Source organism: Cololabis saira, chromosome 8, assembly GCF_033807715.1.
Source record: "Cololabis saira isolate AMF1-May2022 chromosome 8, fColSai1.1, whole genome shotgun sequence".
Taxonomy (NCBI): Eukaryota; Metazoa; Chordata; class Actinopteri; order Beloniformes; family Belonidae; genus Cololabis; species Cololabis saira.
The window spans coordinates 49,133,426-49,159,116 of NC_084594.1; the positions used below are offsets into that span (position 1 = coordinate 49,133,426).

Here is a 25,691-nt window from a genome sequence, read left to right on the forward strand (position 1 = left end):
CTACGCACCTACCCTCACCTATGGTCATGAACTTTGGTTAGTGACCGAAAAGGACGAGATCGCAGATACAAGCGGCCGAGATGAGTTTCCTCCGCAGGGTGGCTGGACTCTCCCTTAGAGATAGGGTGAGGAGTTCGGTCACCCGGGAGGAGCTCGGAGTCGAGCCGCTGCTTCTTCACATTGAGAGGAGTCAGCTGAGGTGGCTTGGACATCTGTACCGGATCCTCCTGGACGCCTCTCTAGGGAGGTGTTCCAGGCATGTCCCTCCTCCCTAGGGAGGTGTTCCAGTAGGGGTGGGACGATACGGGTAAGTCCCGATTCAATACTGTGGCGATATGCGGCCCAGGATATCAATAATATCACGATATTTTCGATATTCGATATATCGGTAAGAGCCATATATCACGATATATGGGACTGAAAAAGAAAAAATACCTATAAAAAGGAAAACGTCTGTAGTTATGCATTTATTCAATGCCAAAACTTCATACAAGAAAGTGCATTTGTATATTTCCTCACTGTCTCCTAGGCTTGTAAATGTAAACACTGTACAGCTGGACAAATTAAAGTGCATGAACATTAATAACATGTTTTATATAAACCAGGACAGTGCACTGCTTTGTTTCTAATACTGAAAAGTCAGTAAGCAACTTAATTTTGCACAGTACCTCACTGCCTCCAAGGGCTGGGTATCTATTAAAATGTCAAGAATTGATCCGATTCTTAAGATTCAGAATCGATTATCACCATTTGATTCGATTTGATCCGATATTGATGTGGATTAGTGTTATTAAAAAAAATGTTTGCGCTGTTGCCTGAATCATATGACTGTAAAATAACAAGTGAAATAATAATTTCACAAATAATTATTGTGAAATAACTAAGAAATAAATAACTCAAATAGGCTTTTCAATATCCCTTCTTTTCAAATATCCTTTTAGCCTGTCTAATTTATTCTGTCACCACACACACATATTGCCATGAAGCATCAGGCATTTTTCACTTATGTTATGACAAACTTTATCCGATAACAGAAGAAACCAAACAAGCTATAATAAATATAAATAATATGAACTTCATTGAACTAATATAACATTTTGAAATTTAAGCTGAAATATCCAAAGCACTGAACACTGGTTGTGCACGGGTGGGCGTGTGTCTGAGTGTGTCCGTGTCCGTGTGTAACGTGTCTGGTGATTCAATGATCTGCAAGTTTTCCCAGCACACGGTTGACTGGACACGGAAGGAAACAAGCGAGGATCACTTACAGAGTGAAAAGCATAAACGTCATAACACAAAAAGTCTGACGATCATTTACTTTAACGGCGTCTGTAGTAGGTGGAATAATTGTGTATTACAGTACGACGCGCTCTCCTCACGTGGAGCGCGAGCGAGGTCCGTTTACAATGCAGCTGGTTGTCTGTGCGAGCGGAGATTAACGCACATGGCAGCTTAAACACCGGCTCAAACAGCAAGTAATTTCCAGCATTAACAGTGCTGCTCAGCCCGCTGTCTGTACGAAGTAAACCGGTCGTTCTGTATTTTCTGAGCTGGTTTCTCAGGCGGCCATTTCGACATGTTTGTTTTGTTCACGAGGGCAGCGAGGGCGGGCAGGGCAGAGCTTGAACAATAGTGCGGTGACAACCGCATAAACCATTATGTGTGTTGTAATAAAATATCGATATTTGCCGTCAGTATATCGATTATTTATTGAAACAGAGAGCACAACAATATATTGCAATATCGATTTTTTTCCCCACCCCTATGTTCCAGGCATGTCCCTCCTCCCTAGGGAGGTGTTCCAGGCATGTCCCTCCTAGGCCTGGGACGATAATCAATAAATCAATTAATCGCACGATAAATGAAAATGGACTCGATAATTTTTCGGCCTCGATAAATAGCCATATGCACGCATATTTGTTTTCTTCGTCTCCGGCCTCGAAACACACTGGATGAGAGGGCTCACTCTGTGCATCGGTCTTAGCACCTGGGCGCGTTTGTTCCTTAGCGGAAAAAAATGAACGGAGTGAACCATCTTGTCAATCATTCAGACTCTTTGTATCTGTGGGGGGAGGCGGAGCCTCAGGTTGAATCCCCCGAGTTGAATCCCCCGGGCAGACTGCGCGGACCCCAGTTTCTTTTCCTCCGCTTAGTAATATGCTTAAATTCAGCGGGTTGTCTCGTCTGATCTGAGGTCGTAGGGGGAAAAAAAAAGGAGAGCGCGGGTGGAGAGGAGAGGGGCGGTGGCGGCCCAGAGGCCGGCCGTCTCTCTCCCTCCAGCCCACGGCTCAGTGATCGGGTGATTGCCGGGCGCGCCGGCGCGGCGAGGGGGAGAGCCGGAGCTCCGTCACCCCACGCGTCCGCCGCCAAGATCCCCCAAGTGGATGGGAGCGTGTGTCCGCCTCCGCCGGCCTTCGCAGGCGCAGTGGTACGCGGTCAGCGCGGAGACCTAAGTCCACCGGCAGCCGCGCCCACCGCGCAAGCGGGGGGCTCGACGGAGACGGCACTCCCTTTTTCTTCTCATCCCCGCGGGTGAGAGCTGCTGTTTGGGGGGGGTGGCAGACCACCCTCTTAATGGCCAGAATGTTCTGTTTGGAGCTGCTCCCCATCCGTATGACGATGCCCCCCATGTGGATACAGTGCAGGTATAAAAGTTAATGAGTATCCTGACAGGGAAGCTGAAGTCCTGCAGACATCTCAGGTGCTAGAGGCGCTGACAGGCCTTCTTCACCAGGGCGTCCATCTCAGATCCTCTGAGATGTTAAACCCCAAGGTATCTGAATCTGTCCACACTCTCCCGCTGCGTCCCGGCGATTGTGAGCGGGGTGTAGCTCCTCTGCTGCTTCTGTCCACATTCAGCTCCTTGGTTTTGCTGAAATTTAGCTGGAGCTTGTTGCGCTGGCAACAATCCTCTTCAGGGTCCTGGAGGCTGCAGGTCCTGGAGAGATGGAAGATCGGCCAATCACCTTCTCTGCAGAGCGGATGATACGCTGCAGCTGCTCCTGTCCTTTACAGTGACAGCAGCGTACCAGATGGTGATGGAGGAGGTGAGGATGGACTCAACAATGGTGGTGTAGAACTGCACCATAATTTTCTTTGGTAGGTTGAACTTCTTCAACTGCCGCAGGAAGTACATCCTCGGCTGTGCTTTTTTGGTGAGGGAGGTGATGTTCAGCTCTCACTTGAGGTCCTGGGTTATGGTGGTCCCCAGGAAGGTGAGGGAGGTGATGTTCAGCTCCCACTTGAGGTCCTGGGTTATGATGGTCCCCAAGAAGCGGTAAGACTCCACCGTGTCTGCTGGGGAGTCACACAGGGTGATGGGGCAGGTGGGGCTGCGTTCCTCCTGTAGTCCACAATCATCTCCACTGTCTTTAGAGTGTTGAGCTCTAGATTGTTCCGACCGCACCAGGTCACCAGCTGGTCCACCTCCCACCTGTAGGCGGACTCATCGCCATCCGAGACGAGTCCAATGAGGGGGGTGTCGTCCGCAAACTTCAGGAGCTCGACGGACTGATGACTGGAGGTGCAGCTGTTGGTGTACAGGGAGAAGAGTAGAGGAGAGAGAACGCAGCCTTGAGGGGATCCGGTGCTGATGGTCCGAGGGTCAGAGACATGTTTCCCCAGCTTCACCCACTGCTTCCTGTCAGACAGGAAGTCGGTGATCCACCTGCAGGTGGAGTCAGGCACGTTCAGCTGGGAGAGCTGGTCCTGGAACAGAGCTGGGGGGGGTACAGTTGAAGGGATGGAGGAATATGCAGGTCTGTCGGAAAATGTATGCCAGAGCTACACTAAACAGTTTTCATGGGGAAATATCAAAATTCCCTGCACCGCCCATCACTGCCACATTCAATGCAGTCAAAACAATGTTCATCAAGGTAAGGGCACCAGCCCGATCGCCGTCTGTCGGCAGAAAAGCAGTTGGACTGAAAGACGGCTCTCGTCTGACATACACCCCAACACACCAATCTGACGCCGACTGGAGCGTACATTCTGCGCGTGCGTGAGGCATAATAGGCCCCCATAACTGCAGACGCTGCTAATCTGTGATGTTGCCCATAAAGAAGAGGAAGGAAGAACAACCGGAAATGACGGTTAGCTCTAGTCTAGAATACTTAACACGGCTCACTGTCAGTCAGTCAGTGTTTTCACTTCTGATAGAATTCAAGAAGTATCAAAAATACTATGGCTAATCATGAAAATATTAACAACACAGTCAAACTCCAAATCCAAACCGATGCCATGATAGAGGGTAGAGTAGTGTCTGGAGCGTACGTTCTGCGCGTGCGTGAGGCATAACATGTCGAATCGGCCAAAATGAAAATTTTTGTACAGCCAACAGAGGAACATATGTTGCAGAAAGTCCCTTCCTGTTGTCAATTAGCCATACCAGTCCTAACCTACGCTTGCCATTATTGTTGTAAAACATCATTAACTTTTTAAGTATTTTATCACAGTATATGACATGTCTGATCATTCTGCAAGGTAGGGCACATCAGCACATCGCGCGAAAAAAATAGTGTCCTACACACCTTCGATGCTTCAATTTCAATTTCAATTCATATTTTTATTTCGAGCAATGAACATAACATAAATGACCTGCGTGCAACATAAAATTAAACAAATACCTTTTATCAAGTTTATCAGGTGCAGGTTCAAAATACAAATTAATTCGTCAACACTCGAAAGGGAGTGGGAAGAAGAAAACTTATTTAATCCCACCCCTGTTTCTCATTAACAACTTGACAGATTTTTTTTTTTTAAGGCTTCCTTAAGGGATGCTTAGGCCCTGGTAATAAACATTACAGATACAATAGAGTCCCAAACGCCAATCGCCAATGCCAAATGCTTTTATCTACCCCACTCATCAAAAGGATTAATGCAAAAGGCACAACAGGACTCAACAACTTAAGTGTCTTCTTATTTTGTCTGTAAATTATTTCAATGCCAGATTACTATAGTAAATTTAACAGAAAAGGATGAAGTCGATCAACTTAAAAAGATAAGACACTGTCCGACCTTATGAATGAAATAAACACAAGAAAGATTTTAATTAACTTTGATGCTGTTATTTTGCTGTTACTGATAAATAAAGGAAGTAAAAATAAACAATCTGTTCAGTTTTTGGTCAATAAAATGATGATAAATTGTGAAAAATGTTTATCACTGTTCCCCAAAACCCAAGAAGACACCCTCAAATATCTTATTTTATACAAACCAACAGTCCACAATCACAAGATATGCAATTTACTGTCATAGACCAGAGAAACCAGAAAATATTTATATTTAAGCAGCTATCGGAAAATTTGACTTTTTATTCAAATAGACTCAAAATGATTAGTCAATTAGTGAATTAGTTGGCAATTAATTCAATTTAAATTAGTCATTGATTAGTCGATTAACCATTTTGGCTCTATTCTATATTAAGAACATAATCATAGTTCATACATAATTCAAACCTAAACCAACAACTTGTTTTTCCTGCTATACTGTAGATTCCCTTGTACCTGTATGCTCTTCTGAGCTACAAACAGGCTGAAATAACCTGAGATAACCCTGATATGAGAGGAAAGAGTGTTATTCTTGAAACAATTTCTTGCTGTTGCCAGTTCATCTTTGTACCAACTTGACTGCATATATCTAGCTTTGCAGCAAACGCACGCACGCACGCACGCACGCACGCACGCACGCACGCACGCACGCACGCACGCACGCACGCACGCACGCACGCACGCACGCACGCACGCACGCACGCACGCACGCACACACGCACCGGGCACGCACCGTGCCCCGTGAACTACGATTTCAACGCACATGGCACATTAACTGGCAAATGGCGCGTACAGGTGAGCTAAGTGGCTAAGTAAAAGGACAGATCAGCTCGCCTTCAACACAGTTTCGTCTACCGCGTCTGACAAAGGATGGCCAGTGACACAGAAATACAACTGTCACATAACTGACACTCATGCACACACCACCCGAACTATAACTCGGACAAATGAAGCCCATTCCTTGACCAACTTTTCCATATGACGTCACTGGCAGTACAACCAAAGTGGGTGCGCGGTGTCGTCCCCCCCCTGTCGCCCTCCTGTAATTGTTTAACTCCACAATAGTAAAAACAATTCAATGTTGTCCATTGGTTGTCCTACCCATTTCCAAATAAGGAATGTCACACTAACCAAACTACACACCCAGATCCCTGCTTGTAATCCTTGAGATTTAGAACAAAAATATTTGTTAAAAATCAAGGATGTTTCATAAAAATGTGAAAATATTTTCCCGTGGTCTTGGCATGATGTGCAACAATTCGGCTTAATTTTAACTCTCTTGCCTAAAAATATTATTTCATAAAAAATAATTGTTTAACTCCACAATTAAAAATAAAATCACTATAAATCAGCTGGTGGACTTATATCAATGAAATCGACAGGATGTATTTACCCACAGAGACCATCCCGGCCCACAAGGGGGGCTCCACAGAGACCATCCCAACCACAAGGGGGGGGGGGCCTCCACAGAGACCATCCCGGCCCACAAGGGGGGGCTCCACAGAGACCATCCCGGCCCGGACAGATATGGCGCTTTTGCATTAGTACCACCTCAGCTCGGTTCTACCCATTTTGCGCTTTCGCACTAGGGCTGAGACTAGTAGAGCCGCTCCAAGTCAATACTTTTTTCTGTAACCATTTCAGTGAGGTTCTGAAAGCGGGCTGAGCAGGGACTATTTCTGACGTCACCACCTCCTCGCCACCGATTGGTCGGGGGCGGGGGCGTCACCACCCTCCGCGCCTCTGATTGGTCGGGGGGCGGGGCCGTCAGACGTTTGAATCAGGAAGCGGGAGTCAGAGCGAGGGGCGAGCGGCTCCAGCTGATTTCTGATCAGCGCCGACATGAACAAAGCGGTTGCGCAATCGAGTACGTCACAGCAGCTTCACCATAACCTGCCCGCTTCTCCCCTGGCTGTGCGAAAACACAAGTGTGGAACCCTGCCGTGCCGCGCCGAGCAGAGCCAGGCTGATCCGATACTAGTGCAAAAGTGCCAATAGAGGAGTCCACACCACAGCGGTGAAGCCGTGGTGCAGAGCTCCACAACCATCCAGGCCAGAACCACCCCCAGGACGACACCCCTGCAGGCCAAATGACTGATTTTTTAATTATTTTTTTATGTGTAGGTACCAGAAATCCAGACTTCCCATTCAATGGTGTAGGATGGCAGCTATGTTTAAGTTATGACCACGATACACGACACAATAAGAACCCTTATGGCACTAATATGTGCAGATTTAATTGTATTGAATGAACAAAACGGGAAATAGAGCACATAATGTGATGAAAAATGTATACCTGACCAAAAGGTGGCGCTATGGAGTTCATCCAAGATTGTCATATCCACTTGTTCAGAATGTGCAAAGTGCAAGTCGGAACAACTTTTATATTCATGGCTTCTTTTTCAGACCAGTTTGCTGTTATGTGTTATATGTGTAAAACTGTTCTAACATATCACAATCTTGTAAAAATGTAGATGTGTCGACCCTGTCACGGTCCAACCCATTTTGGAAACATTGATAACAAGGTGGACTATGACAAGGTGGAAATGTATGGGTACTTTTAGCTTCTAATGAGCACATGTACCCCTTTTCCACCAAACCGGTTCCAGGGCTGGTTCCGGGCCAGTGCTGGTGCTGGTTCACAACTCATTCAACTTGTGAATCAGCTGACAACCAGTTTGGTTTCCCATAGCTCGGGTGCTAAGGGGAGCCATGTCAGTACATCACTGTAAATGTCAGTTACGCCGCTGCGTTTGCATTTGCACGAAAATTGAAGCAACAACATATTTGGTCTAATATGGATTTGGTCCGTGTAGCACCTCCATGGATCAGATCGCTAAAAGACAGGTTGTCTCCTCCACAGACCACTGCTGCTTTGCTGCATCCATATCAATTTGTCGCTTATTTGAAAATGTCGACGTCTCGCAGTCTTGCTATTGCTGTTGGTCTTAACAACTCCACCCCCATCTGCTTACGTAAGCGATTCTTTCCTCTAGCCCAGCAAAGAGTTGGTGCTACCTTGGAACCGTTTTACTGGCCCGGAGCCAGTTTTTTGTCAGTGGAAACAGAAAGCCTGGTTCCAAACTCAGCAGTGGCCCAGAAACAGCCTTGGAACCGATGTGGTGGAAAAGGGGTATCAGTGCTGAAGGTTTATCAAATATATTTTGAATTTCTGGTTATTTTTAAAATATTAATAAATGAGTCTGGACACGTTAACCAACCCAACTACAAATACAATATGATGAAAATTGGGACATATAAGGCAGGAAATTGATGTGTTTGTCACAACTGACCCAACTCCCAGTTAAGAAGGACAAAATGGTTTTGAAGATGTTACTAATTACATCAGTCGATCTGTTAAATGGTTAGTTACCCCATAACGACACGGTGAACAGCAGTTTCAAGGACACTGACAAAATGTTTAGAATTATTACAAAAGTTGATCAAAGTTACTAGTTATATTGACGAATGTGAAGGAAAATGAGGAAATATAAAAAGTATTTTAATGTTGTGTCCTTTAACCACTTCTTGCATTTACTGAAGTTAGTGGAGCAGCATGAGGGAAACGCCAAAATTAAGTGCGCTGAATGAAAGAAACTGGTGGAAATCCATGTCAAGAGAATTGTCATCGCACTCGTGTGTGTATATGTTTGGTCATTTATACCAGAACCCCAGAACTTTCTTATTTTCTACGTCAATAATGAATGGGTGACATTGATGGGACTTATAGTGATATTGACCAAGAATGTAGTGGCACCTACAAAGTCCTTAAACTGCATCAAAACACGACTTAAATATGTTGTAGTCCAAAATCTTGTGACTCCCTTTAAAGTTTCAAAGTATAAATGCCGAAATTTTCATAAAACAACAAAACATTTTAAAAAGCTGACTCCAACGGTAAGATTCTATAGTCTTGTGGCTAGTTTAAAGTTTGAATGCTGTCTCTAGCTAAAATAAATAAATAAAATAAAGAGGTGGAAAGAAGTGGTAGATTTTTTAAGGATTTGAAGATTTCCCCATTAAGGCTGAATTATGGTTCTGCAACAAATAGACGCCGTTCCTACGCCGCAGGTTGCGCCGCATCACGCACCCCACGGCGCAGGCCACGGCGCAGGCCACGGCGCAGGCCACGGCGCAGGCCACGGCGCAGGCCACGGCGCAGGCCACGGCGCAGGCCACGGCGTGCCTGGCGCACCTCCCACAAATTGTAACTACGCGTCGAGGCGACGCAGACTCATCACAGACCGAGAGGGCTGTGATTGGTTCGCTTGGTAGCAACGCATTTCCGGTTTCCGGTTAGTGAAGCAGTCGTGAACTTTCAGCGCTCTTTTCTTCATGTATGTGTGATTTTTTTTTTTTTTTTTTTTTTACAATAGTTGTCCTTATCTCTTTGATTCACTGTGACCGGAAAAGTCGGATTAACCATTCAGGAAAAGATCGCTAACTAGCGGTCCCGGGGGGTACTGCACCGCGGAGAAATGGAGTGACGGAGAAGTCCGAAGGGTTCACGACAGCGTCATGGCAACGGCGTGTGCTCGGCGTTGGTGTAGCGCAGAACCATAATCCAGCCTTTACAGTATATTCCAATGCACCTTGAGTTTTGGAAATACTGGAATATCTTAAAAAGTTGAAGGATTAGAAGTTTTTAAAAAAGTTGTATCTGGAACAAGCTGTTTTGATATCAGAATGGCTGAAATAGCTGCAAAAATGCTGAATTGGTTAGATGCCGAAAAACAAAAAAATACTGACTCGGCATTCAACCAATAACGAGGAATGGCTGCATTTCCTTTTTAAAATGCAGGGTTGGGGGCCCCCGGATAACTCAGTTGGTTGAGCGGGTGCACCATATTCAGAGGCCATTGTCCTCGTGCAGGTGGTGTAGGTTCGAATTCAAGCCTATCACCTGTCGCAAGTTTCATGTCTAGTCACTTTCAAAATAAAGGCCACAAGAGCTAAAAAGAATCTTTAAAAAAATGCATGGTGAGATGCTGAGACACTGAGATGCTGAATGAGAGTTGAAATAAGGTGAACTTTGCTGAAGAAACAGCTAAACTGTACTAAAAAAAAAAAGAAATTACAGAAGTCAGGTGAAAATGGGAAGAAAATTGCAAAATGTACCTCAGAAGTTTGAAAACTCTTAAATTAGTGGAATACGAGAGAGGAAGTGACAATAGGGGGAGGCACTGGAAAAGGAGGAAGATAAACTGAGGAGAAGATTATATGAAAAGAAAAAGATTAGTTGAAGAGAAGATTATATGAAAAGAAAAAGATTAGTTGAAGAGAAGAAGATGAGGTGAAGATAAGCTGAAGAGTGGAAAATCGCATGAAGGGAATGCTGTGCAGTAGAGAGGAGGATGGGGCTGAACTTTGGTTATTTTAAGCCACCGACCAAGACCCGTCGGTACTACCGGGTATCGAAAGATGCCTGGTCTTTAGGTTCCTATTTTCGGCTAGGATGCGCAAAGTGCTGTCTGTGATTGCCTGTAATGTTACACGTGCGTTAGTTATGTTTACACTCACAGGTTCACGTGTGAGTTGTGTTGTTGTCCAGGCCATTAAACACGCTGCCTATTGATGCCACTAGTGTGCAATGCAATATTTGCTCTACATTTAGCAACATTCAGCTAACTTGTTATGTCAGTGTACTTAGGTTAATGCTGCTGCAACTTAAGGCAACGCACATTTCAGCAACAAGGGAATTCAACGAGCTTTACATAATAAATATATGAAAATGAATAGGTATACACGCGTACACACACACATACAGCCACTTAGTCATATACATATACACACACACATACACACACATAGCCACACACACACATACACAGCTACACAAACATATACATACATACACACACAAATACACACACACATACACACACACATAGCCACATAGACATGTACATACACACGCACGTATACATATACATACACACACACACATACACACACATATACACACATATACACACACACACACACACACACACACACAATCATATACATACATGCACACACACACACATAGATATATACACTGGCTTGTTCCCCTGCATGCTTGCTCTGTAGTTTTCGGGGTTAGTTAGCGGTAGCTTAGCTCAGACCGTGTTCGGATCTCGAGATTTGGGTTGATTGCTGCTCATGTTTTGGTCGGCTCCGTGTCGGTTTTGTGTTTCGTTTGTGTTTTTTGTTGCAGATTTCCAGTGCTTGACGTGAGGCCTCCATGTGTTCCTGCTTCCTGGATTGGCAGTGGCTGTCACCCCCCCACCCCCCCCAAAAAAAACCACTGGGTTTGTATGTGTATATTTATGTATGTGTATGCGTATGTATGCGTATATATATGTATATATACTAAATATAGTAATAATGCACATATACTGTATATGCCTTAGATTTTTACCGGCATGGTATCAATCATTAATATGTGTGCAGACAAGGTAAAAAAAAAAAAGAAAATGAATAGGGGAAAAAAAAAAAACTTTCGGCTGCAGTAACTTGAAATGTGAACAATGTAACGTTAATTGAAGATTATATTGTTGCGTAAATTCAGTGTATTGCTATCAAGCTAGTTCAAAAGCTAATTACTTAATGACAAACAGATGTTAGTTTGTTAGATTGTGGTCAACTATTGGGACGTCTGGTTGATTGAGGGAGAGATACGGCAGTACAGAGCTCTGCCATCGACCCAAACCTCCGTCATGACCTCTGTCATACGCACTCAAATGTGATATTCATAGTGTCACTGTGTTTAATTTGGAAAATTATAATTTTTCTTGAAATATACAATTAAAATAATTACTTAATTTTACTCCATTAATGAGTTCAACAACTCAGATAAAGATAAAAAAAAAATAAAGATAATCAGATACAGATATCACAACATAGATGTTTACATTAGTCGGGACAGCCAAGCTGATGACACTGTGCATGAGATGCCACCATTATTTGTTCTGTGTTTTTTATTTTATTCAAACTGCTAAAGTGCAACATAATCAGGGGTCTCATTGTGTCAGAATTATGGTGCTGATATCACAGGCCAAACAGCACAGTAATAACGACTCCATCTCAACACTGATCACAACATATCACCATCATTTGAAATAAATAATATATCATGTAAACTAAATATTCTTGAATGGTCTTTTTTTTTCAACTGCTCAAATCATTTATGTTTAATCTATAACTTGGCTCTACACCCACTAACCAACCCTGTTTAGTCCAGTTCAGGGTCACAGGGGTCTGCTTGAGTTCATCCCCACACACACACACTCACATTCACTCCTATGGGCAATTTAGAATAATTAACCTGACATTCATGCTCTCTGGACATGGGAGGAAGTCTGGAGGAAACCTATGCAACCACAGGGAAACATGCACAGTCCACACAGACAGAGTCCTGCGAGGAATCAAACCAGCAACCTTCTTTTTTGTGGCATTAGTGCTACCACTAAGCCACCATGCTTGCAAAACCCTGAATTTGGAAAAATACTGCAAAAAAATAATTTTGTCACTTATTAAGTAAGTAGGTAAACTTTATTCATACAGCACTTTTCACAGATAAAAAAGAAAATCACCAAGTACTTCACAAAGGGCAGCAACATGGATAAAATATATTTTTTGACATTTCAACAAAGAGCAATGGACTGAAATCCTAAATAGGGAGAAGCAAGTAGATTAGATTAGAGTATCGATTCAACTTTATTATCATTGCACATGTTAAGATACAGGGCAACGGAGTGCAGTTAGCATCTAACCGGAAGTGCTTGTGCAGTGAAATAAACACAATGTACATACACATATATATGTATGTATGTATAGTATGTATGTAAGTATGTATGTACACAGTGCAGATTAATAAATACTGTTGTTATGAGGTGCAGGTCAGACATGAATGAGTGATAATATATATTATAAACAGATTATAAACTGATGAGATGTGATTATATGATTTACAACAGATTTGAGTTAGCGGTACAGTATGTACATGGGTGATTGCAGCATTCCCAGTGTGGAAGTATTTACAGTAGTGCGAGGAGGTAGTTGGTAAAAATTTCCAGTGCAATTATATTATGTACAGATAGTGTATTAAGTATACATGATGGATGGATGAAGAGTAAATGGAATTAGCTATGAAATTGGATACTGATTATGTTTTCATGACTGAAAACTCAATAAACCTAATGTTCAAAAAAAGAAACAGACTATGGATGAATCCACTCACTTATATGAAAAAAGACAAAAGTTCTCCATTTCTACTGGGGGAAACTATTTGAATGGAAATTTAAAGAATATTCAGTTCGTTTATTATTATCATCCTGATTACTTACTTGATGTGGGTAAAACAAATTAAAATGTGTAAAATGTATGTATGTATGCATGTATATATATATATATTTATACCGGTATATAGGAGGAAGTGTCTGGGGTGAGGGAAGTCTGGGCATCCCTGCTGAGGCTGCTGCCCCCGCGACCCGGGAACGGATAAAGCGGGAGAAGATGAGATGAGATGTATATATATATATATATATATATATATATATATATATATATATATATATATATATATATATATATATATATATATATATATATATATATATATAGGTGTAAGTGTAAGTAGATATATATATATAGATATAGAGCAGATGCAGTTAATAGAGACAGTATGGTGTAAATAAGTAGGAATACGCAACTATGTATAGGTAAGTGTGTGAGTATAATTATAGCATAGTTAGTAAGTACATGTTATTATTATTAGTTATTATTATTAGTGAATGGGGGTAGGATTAAGTAATTTTACACTTCTTCCTACTCCTTTTTGCACATGTAAATTAAGATATCAAGTGTTAAAGTATGACATTCTTTGTTTTGTTGTTTTTTCTTATCTTCTTTTGAATTGTTGTTTTTTACATGTACAAAATCAAATGAAATTAAAGTAGATAGAGGGTAATTGTGGGAGTATTCCCAGCAGAGCGGCTGCAGAGTGATGAGGTCATGTCTCCTCAACCATCTACTACTGTCCAGCAGCGAGGGACATTAAAGGGTTAACGTTCAGGCGCGGAAATACTGTTCACTGCTGCTTCACTGAAACAAATGCTTCTAACAAACGATCTGTTAACACAAAGACGCCGAAAGTGAAGCCGAACAGCGCAAAACACACTTAAGCTGAACAAAATGCTCAGACCGACAAGAACAACGTTAGTAAAAGGGACTAACATTGAATGATGATAACGGGGATTTGGGATGGAACCATTTCAACTCATGCACAACTAGAAAAGTGATGACCGGGGACGTATGACAAACCGGATTACTCGCAGAGACGCGATAAAAAAAATAAAAAAAATATGAAGCCATAGGTTCAAACGCTACCAAAGCACTTCCATGAATATTGATTGTATTTGTAGTGGTTTCGCCGGGACATCCAGCAGGGTCTATTGTCAGCCATCGCTGCCGCCCGGCAGGGAGGCTTCCCCGGGCTCACGGCGACTCCAGTCGTGATTTCTAACGGTGGTCTGTAAAATCAGCGAGTACAAACAGAGAAACGGCCAAAATTTGACAAGAATTAATACTAATGTTGGCGAAATATGGTTGTGGTAACGGCGCGGAATATGAGAAACAAGATGAAGAAAATGAGTGCCACGACTCAGCCGAGGCTTCCCTTTTCTCGGTGACGGGAGGAAGGAAGGCTTTAGTCCGGGCAAGGGAGAGGAAGTCACCGATTACGTTTATAACGAAATCCAAATATATATTGTGGTATTTTCTAATCAGATTAATCTGTTTTGTGTTATTCAAGGGAAAAAAATGTCCTAACCCCGGTCGGCTCCATTTAACTCCGCCTTCTTCTTCTTCTTCTCCAGCGGCCTCTCTTCAGATGTAGACGGGCGACTGAGAGCCACAAAACTGTCAAATGCAACCGACTCCTCGCCATTTTTGTTTGTTTCCCCGACATGCAATCCGACACAAAACAGCCCGGCGAGCCCGGTAGCCTTACCTGCCGTGGAACCAGTCCTTGCAAGCATCACACTCGATCATGAACTGGGTCACATCGTAAGGTAATCTGCAGATGCAATACACTGGTACAGTCGCCATGTTCAATTCACAGCTACGTCGGGATCGAGCGGGGGGTGGGGGGCTGCAGGAGGAACGACGTCCTGCAAACAATATGATCCAGTCTGATGTTCCCCAGGAAGAAGCAGCCAGCCAGGGGCAGTCCCGCCGGACACATGCAGCTCTGCCCGCACTACTGCGTCTCTGCGCGGCCGCGGCCGCTTCCTGCGGAGCTCCGGGACGGTGCAGGCTCGTTTAAGCAGCTTTTCCTGAAATGCATCATTATTCTTATTACTGTGGCCCCCTGGTGCCTGCAGAGCTGGAGCAGGAACACGACTGGAGCCTTCCCAAATAAATAAATACATGCTTCTTGGTTGTTGTTTTTTTTTGTCAATACTGAGTAAAAGAAAATCTATATTGTTGGCATACATAGTCAAAATATTAAAATAGCTGTATTTTAAACTTAAACAGCTGTTAAAAAACAACTATCTTTTGAATAATATAATATAATACCACAATTCATTTTTTTTGCATTGATTTACAATATTGTTTACAAACATCTACTGATGCTTAATTAATTCTATATTACAAGATATTTTTCATGAGTAGTGACTTGTCTAAAACTCAATGCAACATAGGCATTTTGCAGATTGCCTTTTTTATTAGCTAATTTAGTTATTATAAGAACTTGTACTTTGTAAAATGGCACTTAGGCTATGTATGATTGCTACATATTATTTGCACTTTCAATCTCAAAAATTAATCCCTTAATTTGATTAACCCGTTACCCATCTGTTTCAAATAAAAGCAAAATAAATAAATAGGCATGGATAAAATCTTCAGGGATTACCATAAAAGGAGACGTTGGCTTGTAGCCTTGAACTAATTTGTAATATGCTTTCTGGAATTGATAAAGTATGAATGAACTAAATTGAATTGAACTAAATTAATTTCAACTCAAATGATAAGATAAGAAAGTTTATTTGCCATTTGTACATTTAAGGTACATGGGAGTTATTGTACAGACGACACTCAGAGTACAAACTAAAAACTTTTGAAAACTCAATTTAAAAACTAAAACAGGAAATAAAAAGAATAAAATAACAATAAATAAATATCAGACACATATAACAATAAATAAATATCAGACACTACACTTCACCTAAGCATATTCCACGTTTCCTGGTTGGTTATCAATAAAAAGAGGTAAGTTAGTCAAGAGGACTGATGGTACTTTGCTTTTGCCATCAGACTGTAGCAGGGAAGAAACTTGTAAAAGCATGTTTTTTTGTGTGATGATACTGTCCGTTCTACTTTGTCTAAGACTGTATGTAGAGTGTTTATGTTTGAGGAGGTTGTGTGCTGGCTGATATTTGTCTCTAACGATGCTATGTGCTTTCTTCGTGCAGCGTTGTGTGTAAATGGTGTCCATAGAGGAAAGCTTTCAATCAATCAATCAATCAATCAATCTTTATTTCTAAAGCCCTTTACAACACACAGGGTGACCAAAGTGCTTTCCATTAAAATCACATTAAAACAAAACAATTTAAAAACAACATAATAAAACCATTAAAATTAAATTAAGAATATATCACAACAATACTATGTATTAAAAGTCAGTCTAAATAACCAGGTTTTCAGTCTGGATTTAAAAACCCCAAAGTCAGTGATGGTGCGCATTTCTGGGGGCAACTTATTCCAGAGCCTGGGTCCAGCAACGGAGAAGGCCCGATCACCAGGGGCGCCACTAGGCCCTTTTTGGGGGGGCTTGAGCCCCCCCAAAAGAACTCTCAGCCCCCCCAAAAAAATTGAGACCATTTTTTTTTTGTTTTCCCCCCTACATTTTCTCAGATTTATTGGTGTCTTTCTAGTCACACAATTGAATAGTCAGTGTTTCCAATACACTGATCTATTTGTGGTAGTAGGTACACCCTAAATAGATTTTGACCCCCACAAATACTGCCATATATTAATTTCAACTAGTTGACTGCAAACTCCTGCTTTTAACCCCCTAGGGGTTCTGTGGTCCATGAACTTTGGGGAGGCTGAGCCCCCCAAAGCTCTGATGCTAAAATCGCCCCTGCCGATCACCCCAGAGTTTAGTCCTGGTCCTGGGGACTTCCAGCAGGAGCTGATTTGAGGACCGTAGGCCTCTAGAGGAGTTCTGAACTCGCACTTGTTCACATAAATAAACCGGGGCAAGCCCATTGAGGGCTTTAAAAACAAAGATTAACATTTTAAAAGTGAGGAGTGATGTGTTCGCGACGACGAGTATTAGTTAAAAAACGTGCAGCGGCATTCTGAACAAGCTGAAGACGGCTGAGAAGACTTGGAGACACCAACATACAAAGCATTGCAATAATCAATTCTCGAGCTTATAAAAGCATGAATGGTTTTTTCCAAGTCTGCAGGATTTAAGAATGGCTTTACTTTTGTTAAAACCCGTAACTGATAAAAACTGGTCCTGATCACGCTGTCAATTTGCTTGTCAAATTTTAAGCTGCTATCAAAGCTTTGTTTTTATGATCCTCTCTGCAGTCTTGATCCCCCTCTGAAGAGCCTCCTCTCCTCCTGGGTGGGATTTCCAGACACACTGATTCCGGTTGTGAGGGTGCTCTCCACCAAACCTTTGTATGCTCGGATGGGAGGGGGGGCCAAGGCTCAGGCCAGCCTTCCTTAGCAGTCTGATGAAGTGCAGCCGCTGCTGGGCCGTTTTCACCGTGGCAGTGGTGTTTGCAGACCAGCTTAGATTTGCCGGTAGCTCCAGTAAAGACAAAGGAACCTGTAGCTGACCACTCTCTCCACCTCAAACCCCTGATGTTAACGGGCTGCAGAGGGAGCGCTTTTTTCCTAAAGTCCATTATGAGTTCTTTGGTTTTGTCTACGTTGAGGACAAGGTAATTTTCCTCACCGTAAGCAAGCATGTCCTTGATCAGACCCCTGTACCCCAACTCGTCCCCACCTTTGATCAGACCTAGGATGGTTGTGTCATCCGCATACTTGATGATGATGGTGTCGTCCCTGATGGGGACGCAGTGAATCAAACGGAATAAAATATCCAAAACTGCCAATAAAGTTAACCGATACATGTTATACAACTGCCAAAATAACCTGTCAACTCTTGTTCAAAAATATGAACAATATTTCACAGCAAGCAGCTCAATATTTGGGATATGTAGACACTCTCTTACAGTACCATGTCCTCAATTTCCCTGTTTTTTACTCTGGCACTCCTCTTTTATGGTTTTGTCTTCATGTCTTTTAGCCCAAGTTTTATAAAATTAGTTTGTAAGGTTTTGGGATTTTGCATTTGCTCCTGTGGACAAGTTATCTGTGAAACATCGTAATTGATATTAAACTGTGGTAGTGCTCCAACAGAAATCATTTAAGCTAGTCATCGTCTGAGCCATCTTTGAGAGAATCATCTAAAAGTGTTTAAGGTGGTTCTGTCAGGGAGTGGTTGTGAGGACCCAGATGCAGGAGACCAGAAGGCAGGAGTTCCCAAAAACAGTGATTTATTCATCAAAACAAAACCAAAAGCGCTGCAGAGCAGGGAACAAAAACCAGAACATGAACGTGACCAAGAAAAACTACAAAAACTTGACATGAAAAACACGGAGGAACAAACAGAACGGATCGGCCGGGAGCAAGGAAAAGAAAGACCAGATATACACAAGGGTTAACGAGACACCGGTGCACACGATCAGGGCAGATGGAAACAGGAAAGTCAAGACAGAACTGAAACATGCAGTGTGTCCGAAATGCCATACTAAAAAGTATATACTAAAAAGTATACTTAAATTTGGCACACTTTTGAGTAAATATCAGTAGTGTGCATTAATTCGGACGTACTATTAAGAGCGGCACACGTCACGTCAGGAAGTGACGTGTCACAGCAGCGGTAGCAGCAGTAGCAGCAGTAGCAGCGGTAGCAGGAGTAGCAGCGGTAGCAGCGGTAGCAGCAATAGCAGTGGTAGCAGTGGTAGCAGCGGTAGCAGCAATAGCAGCGGTAGCAGCAGCAGCAACAGTAGCAGCGGTAGCAGCGGTAGCAGGAGTAACAGCGGTAACAGCAATAGCAGCGGTAGCAGCGGTAGCAGCGGTAGCAGCGGTAGCGGCAGCAGCGGTAGCAGCAGCAGCGGTAGCAGCGGTAGCAGCGGCAGCAGCGGCGGCAGCAGCGGCAGCAGCAGCGGCAGCAGCGGTAGCAGCGGTAGCAGCAGTAGCAGCAGGATCAGCAGGAGCAGCAGTAACAGCACCGCTCCGCTATTTCCCGTTTATTCTGGCCCAAACAAGATGACATTATATAATTTTATTATATACAATATTAATATTAAATAATATTATTATACTTAATATTATGCGGACTACTAAATATACGATCGTTAAGCTCCAAGCTCTGTTAGTAAATGATATAACTACAGAGAGTAGGAGTGATGTTTTCTGCTTAACAGAAACATGGTTACAGGAGGAAGAGAATGTTAGTTTGAATGAATCAACTCCGCCCGGCTACTTTAATCATCACATTCCTAGAAACACGGGCCGAGGCAGAGGAGTCGCAGCAATTTATAACTCCAGTCTCCAAACAAAAATTGAACCTAAGTGCAACCTATAATACATTTGAAAGCCTCACGCTTAGTCTGAAATTTCCGAGCTGGAAATCAGAGAAGCCAGTTGTGTTAGTGGTAGTGTATCGGCCCCCTGCTGGCGCTTATCTAGAGTTTTTGTCTGAATTTTCAGATTTCCTTTCTGGATTATTGATCAGTACAGATAAATTCATCATAGTGGGTGATTTTAATATTCATATGGATGTTGAAAGCGATAATCTTAAATTAGCTTTCAATTCTCTTCTAGAATCAATGGGTATCTCACAAAAAGTGGACGGGCCGACGCATAGTTTTGATCATACTCTCGATCTCGTTCTCACCTACGGTGTTGAAACTGATGATCTGTTGGTGTCACCTGTAAACTCCCTTTTATCCGACCATTATTTAATAACGTTTTAGTTTAATGTTGTTGATGTTGAAGTGCAGGGCAGGAGGTATTTGTAGCAGGGTGGATGCTACGGGGCCCGCCCGAAGGATGGAGAGACACAGAGTTTTCGTGCAGAACCTTTATTTCGGCTTTTCACCAACAGCAGATAACCCAGTGCACAAGCACCTCACGCCGCAGCTTCTTCATTCTGAGTGTCTTATGAAGGCTGGCAGAGTGGAGAGGCTGATTGGGCCCACCTGTGCCCTAATCAGCCTGAGTGGCTGCAGCTCCTCCACCCTGCCACACACCCCCAACGCCAACCTCGAGCCGGGGTCCGTTCGGCCGAGCCTACTCCCCCCCCCCCGCCCCCTTGGAGCGGGAGAGGAACCCTCCGGGCTTCCTGGTCGGGTGGTCGCCCCCGGCGTCGGCCTGAGCCGCGGAACGGTCGGGGTGGTCGCCCCCGGCGTCGGCCCGCCCGCCGTGGAGGATGCGCTCGGGGCCGGGCCCATGGTGGCCTCGGGCCACCCGGTGCACGCACGACTGCCTCCTTCACCTCTGCGACGCAGCCCTGCGCGGGCTGCTGGTCCGCCTCCAGGACCGCCTCTTCCCCCACACTCTGCTCTGGCCGCAGGTCCGGCCCCGTCTCCGTGGGACCCGCCGTCGCTGGCGGCTGCGCCTCCGAAGCCGCCTCCCCCGCCAACTCCGCCTCCGTCCTGGGAGCCGTCGCCTGGCGGCCTGCAGCCACTGCCTCACGGCCGGTCGGCTGCAGCGCCACCAGCGCTGCCGCGGTGAACCTCAGACGGGGTGCAGGGATGGGTCGCTCCGCGGGTCCCGCCGCCTCGGGAGCCGTCGCTTGGCGGCCCGCAGCTTCTGCCTCCCGGCCTCTCAGCTGCGGCGCCGCCAGCTCCTCCCGCGTTGCTGCGGCAGCCCTCAGACGGGGTGCAGGGGTGGGTCGCCCCGCGGCCACCAGGGCTTCTATGGCGGCCAGCTGCCGCTCGCCCTGGTCCCGGAAGGCGGCCGCCATGCCCGCCATGGCCCGGGCGAGCGTGTCCAGGGCCCGCTCCGTGCCTCTCTCGTCCATTCTTCGGGCCCCACGTTGGGCGCCAGATGTAGCAGGGTGGATGCTACGGGGCCCGCCCGAAGGATGGAGAGACACGGAGTTTTCGTGCAGAACCTTTATTTCGGCTTTTCACCAACAGCAGATCACCCAGTGCACAAGCACCTCACGCCGCAGCTTCTTCATTCTGAGTGTCTTATGAAGGCTGGCAGCTCCTCCACCCTGCCACAGTATTATTTTAGCAGATGTTTGTCTGATGAAGCTATTGCTAAATTTAAGGAGACCATTGCTCATCTTGCGACAGTGGAAAATAGTGAAGCCTCTACTGAAGCAATAGAGGCCAGTGACCTGGGTTCTACCTCTGATGTTGATGTTGATTTTCTTGTTAGTAACACTGCTGATCTGTTGCACTCAGCTTTAGATGAAGTTGCTCCTTTGAAAAGGAGGGTTTCTAGCCACAGGAGCTTAACTCCCTGGTACAATTCAGATATTCGCATGTTGAAACAAAGCGTGCGTAAAATGGAAAGGAAGTGGCACTCTTGTAATTCTGTAGACTTCTATCGTGAATGGAAAGATATTCTAATAGTATATAAAAAAGCCATTCGCAAAGCAAGAACAGCTTATTATTCAACGTTGATAGAGGATAACAAAAGTAACCCACGTTTTCTGTTCAGCACTGTAGCCAGGCTGACAAAGAGTCACAACTCTGTGGAGCCGTGCATTCCTGCAGCTCTCAGTAGTGAAGACTTTATGGGCTTCTTTAACAGTAAAATCACGAAAATTAGAGAAGAAATCAACCAGCCGGTTGTGGGCGTTTCTTCAGCTTTAGCGACTTCCCTAGGCTCTGACTTGACTCTAGACTGTTTTGCTCCTATAGACCTCCCTGAGCTGACCTCACTCGTTAATAGAGCTAAGTCTACCACATGTATGTTAGACCCCATCCAGACTCGACAATTCAAAAATGTTTTTTCTCTTATTGGTGCGACAATACTGGACCAAATCAACCTATCCCTAAGCTTAGGATATGTACCACAGGTTTTCAAAGTGGCAGTAATTAAACCTTTACTTAAAAAACCTTCTCTTGACCCAGACACCTTAGCTAATTATAGGCCAATTTCTAACCTTCCATTTGTATCTAAAATTCTGGAAAAGGCCGTTTCAAGCCAGTTATGTGACTATTTGTATAGAAATGATCTGTTTGAAGTCTTTCAGTCAGGGTTCAGAATGCATCATAGCACAGAGACAGCACTGGTTCGAGTCACGAATGACCTTCTTATGGCCTCAGATCAGGGATTAGTGTCCATATTGGTTCTACTGGACCTCAGTGCTGCTTTTGATCATGGCATTTTACTGTACAGGTTAGAGCATGTTGTTGGGATTAAAGGGACAGCTCTACGTTGGTTTAAATCATATCTATCTGACAGATTCCAGTTTGTTCATGTACATGAGTTTTCTTCAGAACAGTCAAGGGTCTGTTATGGTGTTCCGCAGGGTTCAGTGCTAGGGCCAATCTTGTTTAGTTTATACATGCAGCCGTTGGGAAGTATAATCCAGAATCACGGCATACACTTTCATTGCTATGCTGATGATACGCAGCTCTATTTGTCTATGAAGCCGGATGAGACAGAACCGTTGGTTAAACTTCAGGCATGTCTTAGGGACATCAAGGACTGGATGTCCAGAAATTTCTTGCTTCTAAATTCAGATAAAACAGAGGTTATCATTCTTGGTCCAGAGCACCTTAGGAAGGGATTAGATGGTGTTGCGATGGCTTCCAGTGCAACTGTGAGAAACCTTGGTGTTGTTTTCGATCAGGATTTGTCGTTTAAACCATATGTTAATCAGGTTTGTAAAATAGCGTTTTTCCATCTCCGTAATATTGCAAAGATTAGGAAAATCCTCTCGCAGAGTGATGCAGAAAAACTAGTTCATGCGTTTGTATCTTCTAGACTGGATTACTGTAATGTGTTGTTAGCAGGATGTGCAAGTAATTTGCTGAATAGGCTCCAGCTGATCCAGAATGCAGCAGCACGAGTGCTGACAGGAATCAGCAGGAGAGACCACGTCTCTCCAGTGTTAGCGTCGCTCCATTGGCTACCTGTAAAATTCAGAATTCAATTAAAAATTGTATTACCTGCCTATAAAGCCCAAAACGGCTTAGCTCCGCAGTATTTACAAGATTTGATAGTGCCTTATGTTCCTGGCAGAGCTCTCCGCTCCCAGGGTGCAGGTTTACTCGTAGTTCCTAGAGTATCTAAATGTAGATTTGGAGGGCGGGCGTTCTGCTATCAGGCACCATTACTTTGGAACCAACTTCCAATCTGGGTTAAGGAGGCTGACACCACCTCCACCTTTAAAACTAAACTTAAAACCTTTCTGTTTAGTAAAGCCTATAGTTAGTGTTTAGTAAACCTCTAGCTCAGTGATTCTTAACCATAGGGCCGCGGCCCAAGTGTGGGCCGCGAGCGACATCTAGTGGGCCGCGAAAAAAAAATCAGTTTTGTACATGTGGGCCGCGGGGGCCGCAGGACTGCATAACAACTCCCGACCAAATGAGGAGAAGAAGACCCTCAGCTAGCTGTACGTGTAATAGTAAGAGAAATGGTGTGTATTTAAAGAGAAAATCCTTCATTTTGCACAGAGTACGTTTAGATCCGCTAGGATCAGGGATCGATTACTTGGGTCTGCGCCCAGAGCGAGTGAGCGAGCGAGCGCGGCGTGATCATTTATCCTGACGCGTCCCCGCGGCCGGGGAGGTCGGTGCTGCTCGGGCCGCGGCTCCGTCGTTACTGCTGAAGGATTGTAGATGTAGATGCGTGGGCTGGACTGTTGTTCGGGCTCGCAAAAGCATCGGAAAGAGACACGGCTGCAGCGGCCAGAGAGCTGCGGTGCGGGCTGTGCCCGTCTCAGCTGATCAGGCTCGGATGAAATCCGACACGCGCAGTCCTGACAACTTATTAATGTAAATAAAACTTAGTAAGTTACTTAGTAAGTACTTAGCTTGACTCTTACAGAGATGAGAAGCGTAATAGGTGGAAAGGAAAGTTCAACCCAGAATGGACAGATTCATCCTGGTTCAGTCTTCCCACTGGGACAAAACCAGTGTCTCATACGTTCAGAGACTGTGGCGTTCAAAGTGCAAAAGTGAAACGCCACTGAAACAAAACACAAAGTTTTTCATCAAACATATCCACTCAAGTCTGAACTGAAGTCACAGAAAACAAGCTGACCATCTTAAAACATGTTTGGGTCCAGATACAGCTGTGAAGCAGCTTTCTCCACAATGAACATAATTAAAACTAAATATCGTTCCAGGTTCATCAACGAGCACCTTCACATGTGCATGAGAACCTGAAGTCCTGGCAGGACAAATTAGAGCTCAGTTCTCTCACTGAACGACAGAAAGTGGGGGCATAAGATTAAGGGGAAGAAAGAAAAACTGCAAAACTGTTCAATTGTTAAGATGTGTTTATATTCATTTATTATAAAAATGTGTTGAGACAATTAACAAAGAAAAGGGGAAATTCAAACTGCTGGTAAAGAAATAAAATAAGATAGCATTTGAAAAATAAAATAAAATCTATTTTATTTTTAAGAGAAAAAATATGTGTAATTGAAGTTACACATGTTAATAGGCAAATATGTACTAATATAACTAACTAATATAACAGTCAGATGCAGATGTTGATACAACTATGAGGTTACTTGAATATATATATATATATATATATATATATATATATATATATATATATATATATATATATATATATATATATATATATATATTTATTATGATGTTCTGGTCCTTCGCTTGAGTACATTTTCTCTAAATGGACCTCTTAAAGTTGAATACCCCTGCTATACAGTGTTAATATTTAACGGGCCCCGGGCCACTCTGTACTGAAAACATTGGGCCCCAAGGTCAGAAAGGTTAAGAACCCCTGCTCTAGCTGGTGTTGGTAAATCTCTAGGTAGTGTAAACTCTAGTGTGTTAGAGTCAGTAGTCATAGTTGCAGCTATAGAACAAAACTATAATAGTTAGTCTCAAATATAGCTTCGCGGTAGATATGCTGCTATAGGCTTAAGGCTGAATTATGGTTCTGCGTCAAAACGACGCCGTGCCTACGGCGTCTGGTTTTCGTCGACGCAGAGGACACGCCGTCACATGCGCCGTCACTGACGTGCACCTCCCGAAAATTGTAACTACGCGTCGAGGAGACGCCGACCACACGCAGACCGAGAGGGCTGTGATTGGTTCGTTTGAAAGCGAAGCATTTCCGGTTTCCGGTTTGAATCAGTAGTGAACTTCCAGGGCTTTTTTCTTCGTTTATATGTGATTTTTTTGTTTTTGTTTTTTGCACAATAGTTGTCCTTATTTCTTTGATTTACTGTGACCGGAAAAAGTCGGATAAACCATTCAGAAAAAGATCGCTAACTAGTGGCCGCGGGGGGTACTGCACCGCGACCAAATGGAGAGACGGAGAACTTTGAACGATTCGTGACGGCGTCACGGGTGCGCCGTGTGCTCTGCGTGTGTGTGACGCAGAACCATACCCGCACCTTTA

At 44.0% G+C, this 25,691-nt stretch overlaps 1 protein-coding gene across 2 annotated transcripts in view; it reads right to left on the minus strand.

Annotated features, from left to right (window-relative positions):
- phf2 (PHD finger protein 2) overlaps positions 1-15,366 on the minus strand; it is an 80,424-nt gene extending 65,058 nt beyond the window's left edge. The window contains exon 1 of one of the 2 annotated variants that reach the window (XM_061728200.1): positions 15,043-15,366. In XM_061728200.1, coding sequence (XP_061584184.1) covers positions 15,043-15,140 — 98 coding nt within the window. In that variant the 5' untranslated portion in view covers positions 15,141-15,366. The remainder of the gene's footprint in view (positions 1-15,042) is intronic. The other variant, XM_061728199.1, reaches the window with a different exon arrangement.
- Between the last annotated feature and the right edge of the window lie 10,325 nt (positions 15,367-25,691).